This window comes from Montipora capricornis, chromosome 9 (assembly GCF_036669925.1).
Source record: "Montipora capricornis isolate CH-2021 chromosome 9, ASM3666992v2, whole genome shotgun sequence".
Lineage (NCBI taxonomy): Eukaryota > Metazoa > Cnidaria > Anthozoa > Scleractinia > Acroporidae > Montipora > Montipora capricornis.
The window spans coordinates 42801979-42809478 of record NC_090891.1 but is presented as its reverse complement, the minus strand read 5'-3'; the positions used below and the strand labels follow the sequence as shown (position 1 = coordinate 42809478).

The 7500-nt window shown below is 38.9% G+C and overlaps 2 protein-coding genes and 1 long non-coding RNA gene across 4 annotated transcripts in view; 1 reads left to right on the top strand and 2 right to left on the bottom strand.

The window, feature by feature from the left end:
* Positions 1 to 72: 72 nt before the first annotated feature.
* Positions 73 to 7500, top strand: part of LOC138016988 (adenosine receptor A1-like) — an 11270-nt gene continuing 3842 nt past the window's right edge. Inside the window, exon 1 of one of the 2 annotated variants that reach the window (XM_068864182.1) lies at positions 73 to 381. The gene's annotated coding sequence lies outside the window, so the exon portion shown is untranslated. Of the gene's footprint in view, positions 382 to 2614; positions 2717 to 7500 lie in introns of those variants that run through there. The other variant, XM_068864183.1, reaches the window with a different exon arrangement.
* Positions 391 to 3300, bottom strand: LOC138016990 (uncharacterized). Its single transcript, XR_011125910.1, has 4 exons — positions 2796 to 3300; positions 2324 to 2481; positions 1767 to 1924; positions 391 to 1527 (listed from the first exon to the last, which is right to left on the bottom strand). It is a non-coding gene; the product is annotated as an uncharacterized lncRNA (long non-coding RNA).
* On the bottom strand, positions 3838 to 5612 carry LOC138017614 (uncharacterized). The gene is made up of 2 exons (XM_068864653.1): positions 4858 to 5612; positions 3838 to 4582 (listed from the first exon to the last, which is right to left on the bottom strand). Exons 1-2 carry the CDS (start codon positions 5610 to 5612, stop codon positions 3838 to 3840), a joined length of 1500 nt encoding a protein of 499 aa, XP_068720754.1.

Sequence of the window (7500 nt, the reverse complement as noted above, 5' to 3'; positions counted from 1 at the left end):
CGCTGGGAGTATTCTAAACATTTCCACCGTTCATTTTAATGGTATTTGACACCTCACAAGACGTTATGTATCGAAACCTGTATTAGGCGGACACCCTGTGTTAAGCGGACACTAGAGCATTCCCCGAGGGTGTCCGTTTAATACAGGTTTCACTGTATTTGGAGTGAACTTTATTGGGCTTTATGGAACTGTTGTTTTTATTGCGATTCGGGACTTTTCCTGTTGAGGAGAAAACGATTTGTGGAGTGAGGTCTGGCCAGCGATGGATGGAGTTACCGGCCTTCATATTATTTCAGTAACGGCCTTCCGGATGACTTCACTAAACGGCGTCAGAATGGCTCGAAACTCGGCAAAAGAGACAAGTTCGTCACACATTTTGAGGTAGGAAAACTTTATTCAAATGAGATAGTTATTTACACAATTTTTTTACGATCGGTGATTTTCCCATACAATTCTCTATATACACAAACTGTCGCATACACCACGTATTTTCAGCTTGGGGAGCCTGTGTTTTCATGCAATGTCACATTTTCTAAACGTTTCCGTTTATGACTTCGCGGATGAAGCACTAAAAGAACATCTCCGGGCCATTTTGGGCAGCACAAGCAATGTTTTCAAGGTTTTGGTTACGTTAGGAAATTAAGATCGTTATTTTACTTTTTTGGCCCTATTCGCAATAGCGTAAGACTTCTTTATTTTGACAAAGATTCTGTCATGGTTCTGAAATATAAGGTTTAATTAAGGAGGCGGGCCGAACACAATTACCTAAAAAGTAAATAGTAGACCGAAGGTTAATTGTTGTAAAACGAGACATGCGGCTTAAGGTCAACGGATTCCGAGAATTCCTGAAATCCTAAAAAAGCCTGATCGAGTGGGAGAATCCCATCATTTTAAGATCATCGCCAGAGCAGATCATCCAACCTCAGCAAAGAAGTCTCACTAAGTTCAGTCTACACGACTAAACATCAATCAAGCTGACGAATACGTCTGCATTTCATAATTATATAAATTTGTAACTCTTCCATGCGGAAATTCACGACGTGACTGAGAGATCGTCACAGATCACTGTTGCCGAAATCCCTGAAGGCAAATTCATCAATATTGATAATTTAACTTCAAATGAGACACAGCTCAGTTTTTGTATGACCCAGCTTTGGTATGTTTAAAACCAGCCCAGTTAGCTTGTAAAGTCGAAATTGGCTGTAACAAAGAGCAACCAACAAGGCTACGCCCCCTTGGAGGCCGTGTATCATGAGCCACGAAAGACGATTATTTGTAAAATTAACTGCCAATAAGAGCATAAATTCCCTTACAAAAGTGATGCATAATTATTAAACTAACAATGTATGTACATTCTCAGAGCTTCCTCCTAAGGAAATTTTAAAGCAGTTTGTAACGTATGACCACATCTCCACATGAGATCTCCTATTTTGTCTCTTACTTGAAAGAGAGAAAATGCCGTGCAGCGCGAAAGGCACGCATTTCCACTGTAGATTTCTTTTGTGTTGCTTTTGCTTTTAGCAGCACCTGGAGGGAAATAAATAACTTATTAAAGCAGGACATTTTGAGGCGGTTGAGTCATGTGAACTAGTAAATGATTTAAGCCCGGAAATTAACGAACATATTTCAGGAAAATGACTGCAAAGTAGTCGTGTTCCTCAATTTTGACCTATGAACGCCATTTTATTACAATGGTTATTTTAATTAATAAGTGTTTTCAGTTTAAGTTCGGCTTGGTTCCAATAACCCAATCTCAGTGAACTTACCTCATATTGAATAGTGTTATATTCGTCAAGAGCTCCTCCCCCTTGTGCATGGTTTCCTTGGTAGAAGTCCGGAAGTTGAAATGAAATGTTCCCAATGTTCGAGGAGTGTGAACTTTGCCCTGGTGCTTATATTCCCGACGTGCCCAATCGGTGAAAACCTATAATCAACATAATCGATATCAATCAATATAAGTAAGTAAAGTCTGCGTACGAGCCAAGGAGGCCCATCAGGCCGGCGCTTTAATTTCCGTAGCATGAAGCGACTAGGAGTATTTCTACTCCCCCCTGGATGGGATGCTAGTCCATCGCAGGGTTACCCCCAGCATTAAATTCGCCGGTACCCATTTATACACCTGGGTGGAGAAAGGCACCGTGAGAGTAAAGTGTTTTGCCCAAGAACACAACACAATGTCCCCGGCCAGGCCCCGAAGCCGGACCACTCGATCCGGAGTCGAGCGCACTAACCATGAGGCCACCGCGCCTCCCACATTTTAATTAATAAGTGTTTTCAGTTTAAGTTCGGCTTGGTATCAATAACCCAATCTCAGTGAACTGACCTCATATTGAATAGTGTTAAATTCGTCAAGAGCTCCTCCCCCTTGTGCATAATTTCCTTGGTAGAAGTCCGGAAGTTGAAATGAAATGTTCCCAATGTTCGAGGAGTGTGAACTTTGCCCTGGTGCTTATATTCCCGGCGTGCCCAATCGGTGAAAACCTATAATCAACATAATCGATATCAATCAATATAATCGATGATATACAATCGATTAATATCGGAAATCGACGAAAATAGATCACTAAGAAAATCGTGAGTATAGATTTTCATCGATTTTATCGATTTCTCTTGTTTCATTTCAATTTCGGCGAAAAACGGTCTGGAAATGCCGGACCGCGATCAGTGCTGAAAGAAACGAAAAATCACGAGTACAAGAGCCGGGTACAAACACCCGGTAAGCGAATGTTCTGGTGACCATCTGTGTCTCCTTCCGATTTGAAAAACTAGAGAGGAACCTGACAAGAAAAACTTACCATTCGATAGTCGCTTCACGGGGCCATAGGGGTGTTACAAGTTCCTTTTGAATTTTTCCGAGCTGTCCTTTGCAACTCACCACGCCACGCGGAAGGTCTCGCCACGCTACCAATTTTCTTCTCCAAGAAAAATGTTTCACCTGCTGTTACAGTAAACCCACACTTATGGTACCCTTTTACAACACAATCTATCAATATCGCATCCAGAGTCGGCCTGGCGCGGACGCTGTAAATACTCTTTCAAGACTTGCCGATTAAGATCGATGACAATCGATATATTCGATAGCAATTACGAGGATTTGAATTCTTAGTATCGATTTTCGTCGATTAATTGAGGCAATGGATAATAATCGATTAATTATAATCGATTATATTGATGATATCGATCGTCTTCTGATGATCTATTTTCTTCGATTGGGTACGCCGGGGCTTGAGATAGGACGCAGCTCTTTACAACCTCTTATTTCAGTGGATCCCTTTAGGACGCAGCTTTACATTGTTTTCAGAGTTAGGGTCCATTGTTTCTTTTGTATTGTTCTTTGTGTCCATTGTTTTCTGAACCAATACCGAGAACCGTTGTAATAGCTGCGTACTGACCCCGGGGCTTGCTGGACTCGCAACATAAATTGTAACGCAAAAACCGGAAACTGCCCTATCTTGGACAATAAAATATAGTAGATAATTTATATTTTTGTCGAATTGTTGGAAATAAGATTTGTCTATTGGGAGTGTCAAATATAGCGGAGAGCTCAAGGAGTTGCTAGTAGCACATAAGACGTCATCTTGCACTTTCACAAGTACATCCTGGTAGACATTAAAATAAATACCCATCTCCAAAATTGAAAGACAGACAGACATGTTTTATTTGGAGTCTTATGCAATAAATAGTATATCGACCACAATTTCCAAATAACTAACAATTACAAACAACAAAAATCTACATGGCTAAAAGTTATTAATTAATTAAGTCTTATCATTAGTATTTCCTTTTATCCGTCTTCCCCTTTCCTTTCTTCAAAGCATTCGAATATATGTTTTGCTATTAGTTTTTGTATTTTAGCATTTCCGGTAGGGGATTTATGAATATTTTATTAGGTGACATTCTGCGTATTTTTATTCTATATTCTTTTTCGAAATAGTCTAGTAACAAACATCGTTTTTCCTGGTAAGCAGGGCATATATTTAGAAAATGATATTCGTCCTCCATTTCTATTTTACAAATTGGGCAAATTCTTTCTGCAGGTTTCTTGAGCGGTCTCGAATAACGTCCTGTCTCTATGGCTAATTTGTGGTTGCCAAGTCGCAGTTTTGTTAGGGCTATTCTGTGTCGTGTATTGGTGACCTGATGTAGGTAGTCTTCACATTTGTAATTGTTTATCGTTTTGAATAACCGGTAGGTTCTCATTTTGTTGCTTTGGTTAGCATCTTTTCTGGTGTCGTTATTCATTTCACTTAGCCATCTTTGTAATTCGATATCCTTGAGTCGTTGCCTGATAATGTTTACAATTCCTATGTCTACATAGTGTGCTTTCATCCAGAGGTCTCCTAATCCTATCTGTTCCAATGAGCCTTTGATTTTTTTGCTCCAGAAAGCCTTATTTTCCTTCCATTTAATGTCATTGTATGCTATTTGGGATAATTTGTATTCATTTTTGGTTAAGGTTAACCAGAACTTAAAGTTCCTACACTGAGCATCAATTGTCATTGGGAACCGTCCTGTTTCAGCCCTGCACGCATTGTTGTTGCAGTATTTGTTAACTCCTAACAACCACTTTAGGAATTTATTTTGAACTAATTCTGCTGGGTCCTTTTCTAATTTCCCATTGCAATCAATCCCCACACTTCACTTGCATAAAAGAGTATGGGCGATATCAGTGCATCAAATAACTTCATCGTTAATTTTATATTTTCTCTGAAGTGGTTTCCCATTTCTTTTCGTAATTTATAGAGTGCTTTAAGTGCAACTTTCTTCAACTCTTGCCTAGCGAGATTAAAGTTTCCAAAAGGACTCATTATGAGTCCAAGATATTTATACGATTTGACATTTTCCAGTTCATCAGCGCCGTATCTGAACAAGTAGTTGTTTAAAGACTTACCACAATTGTTAAAAATCATAATTTTTGTCTTGTCTAAATTTACACTTAAATCGGCATTTTCACAGAAAGATTCCAGCTTATTAAGGATTATTTGAAGATTTTTTGCTGATCTAGAGAAGATCACTAGATCGTCCGCATTTAAGAGACAATTTATAGATGTATCACCTAGCATAATGTCGGTTGGACTCGCCGTATTTAGGAATTTTGCTAGATCACTTAGATAGAAATTAAAAAGAGTAGGTGACATCATGCAGCCTTCCTTTACCCCGGCAAAACAAGTAAAGGCTTCGGTTAATTTGTTATCAATTTTAACTGCCGATTTATCATTTGAGTACATGGATATTAAAACGTCAAGGAAACGCCCTTGCACTCCTTCTTTTCTCAGCTTGTCGAATAGTTTTTGTCCAGGTATACAGTCGAAGGCTTTTCTAAAGTCGACGAAGCATGAAAAGAGTAAATTTCGGTGCTTCTGTGGCTTAGATTTCACGTATTTGTCAATAAGCATTTTTAATGTGAAGATGCTATCAACTGTGCCGTACATTTTTCTGAAACCACCTTGTTCAGCTTTCAAAATTCCTTTTTGAACCATGTAGTCGTACAGTCGATTGTTGAGGATGAACCATGTAGTCGTACAGTCGATTGTTGAGGATTGATGTAAAGAGCTTGCCTTACGCAGAGAGCAAAGTGGTACCTCGGTAATTTTCAATTTTGGATGGATCATCCTTTTTGTGAATAGGCACAATGAGGCCAAAACTCCAAAGAGCAGGGTATTTGCCAGTATCTAAGATTCGGTTAAATAAATTTTCTCAATGCCCTTTGATGGCGTCCTTTCCGATTTTTATTACTTCATTTTAATACATTATCGATACCTGGAGATTTGTTTGCCTTCAGTTTATTAACTGCAGCTTCGAACTCTTCATAAGTTATTGGATAATCAAGTGGGCCTTCCACTCTATCGTTACTGTGAGTCTAGTATATTATTGAGAGGGGTCGCATTCTGTTGCTTAAAGTATTTATAAAACTGTTCCGTACTCACTGTTTCAGTTCCATGTGTTTTTCTTTTTCCTAAGTTAAATATTTTTCGTATTTGCCGCCAGGTCTCTTTAGAGTTCTGCATATCGATATTAGACATACCTTTGTTAATATATTCCCGTTTCTTCCGTTTACAGGTTTGTTTGAACCTCTTCTTTTTGTCGCGCAGTAGTTGTCTCAGTTCTGAATTATTAGGGTTTTTAGAAATTTTCTCCCCGAGGGATTGCAAGGTTCCTTTTTCTGTTTCGCATTCCTGATCGAACTATTTGTTTTGAGATTTGCATTTAATTTTGCTGCTTCTCGCTTTCAATCCGGCTTCTTTGCATGCTTCCACCAAAGTTTCACTTATTAATTCAAACGTAGTATCGATACTATCATGTCTTACAGCTGCCTCTAACCTGGATTGAACTGTTTGTGATTTGAGACCATCCTTGAGTCTATCCTTAGATTTGATATTCCAGAAAAGCCTATTATATTCGGTCAAGGTGATTTCGGCTGACGTTTCAAGAGAGTCTCGGTTAATAAAATTAGCTTTTATCGCAAATGATAGGTGACAGTGGTCCGATAAATGTGGCATTTAAGGGTTAACAATAAGATATTGCACATTCATTGGAGTACTTTTTGATCCTATGACATAATCAACGACACTGCTACCGTTATAGTGAAAGCAGGTCTTTTTACCTTCCAGGTCACCAACAATCCTGCCATTGAGGATTCGTAAATTTAACGCTGTGCATGTTTCTAACAAATTTCTTCCCCTAGCGTTCACGGTACCTGAATCTTGTGACCGTCTTAAGCATTGTTCGTCATTCTCATAGTCCTCAGGGACATTCAGGAAAGTGTTGTCATCATCCAAGAATAGAAAAAATTTTCCCTGTAACTGAAGCAAGATCTCTGGCTAAAATTTGGTTATTTTGGAGACAAGAAACGAGGGAAGATTTGAGCTTATTGATGCGAAACTCAGGAATTTGAATTAAACCTTCGCCAAAATCTAAAATAGATCCCAGGAAAACTAACCTCTGAGTAGATTCCCAAATTGGTTTGTCGTCGTTAACTATGACTTCTTAACGATAAACCTAAAACTCGTAAAAATTTCATACCTCCATCAGAAGGAGGCCACTTAAACAACAAAAATTTCCTGTGCTCCTCACAGATATCGATGTTGTGATAGGCTAACTCGAGATCAAACGAAAAAACAGACATCCCCGGAAGAAACATTTGAAGAACTGTTCTCAAGTCTTCGTACTTGACAGACTTCTTAACGACAAATTTGTTAAGATGAGATAAATCCAAAATAAGTCTTAGTTTGCCTGACAACTGAACAGCGACGTGTAATGGGTTGCAAAACTGAGGGTAAACGGGCGTCTTCCTTATACAGCCATGGGCTAACAACTCTGAAATCGCTCCCTGAACAAAACTTCTCTGATGCAAAGCAGAAGATCGATTCTCAATCGAAAACGGTAATGGCGATTCTCGAAAAAGAATTTTGTAACCATTCTGAATAATGACAAGAACAAACTGCGAAGCTCTAACTACATCCGCCAAAACAGAAAATTTGTGCGCAACTTTCCTTGAAT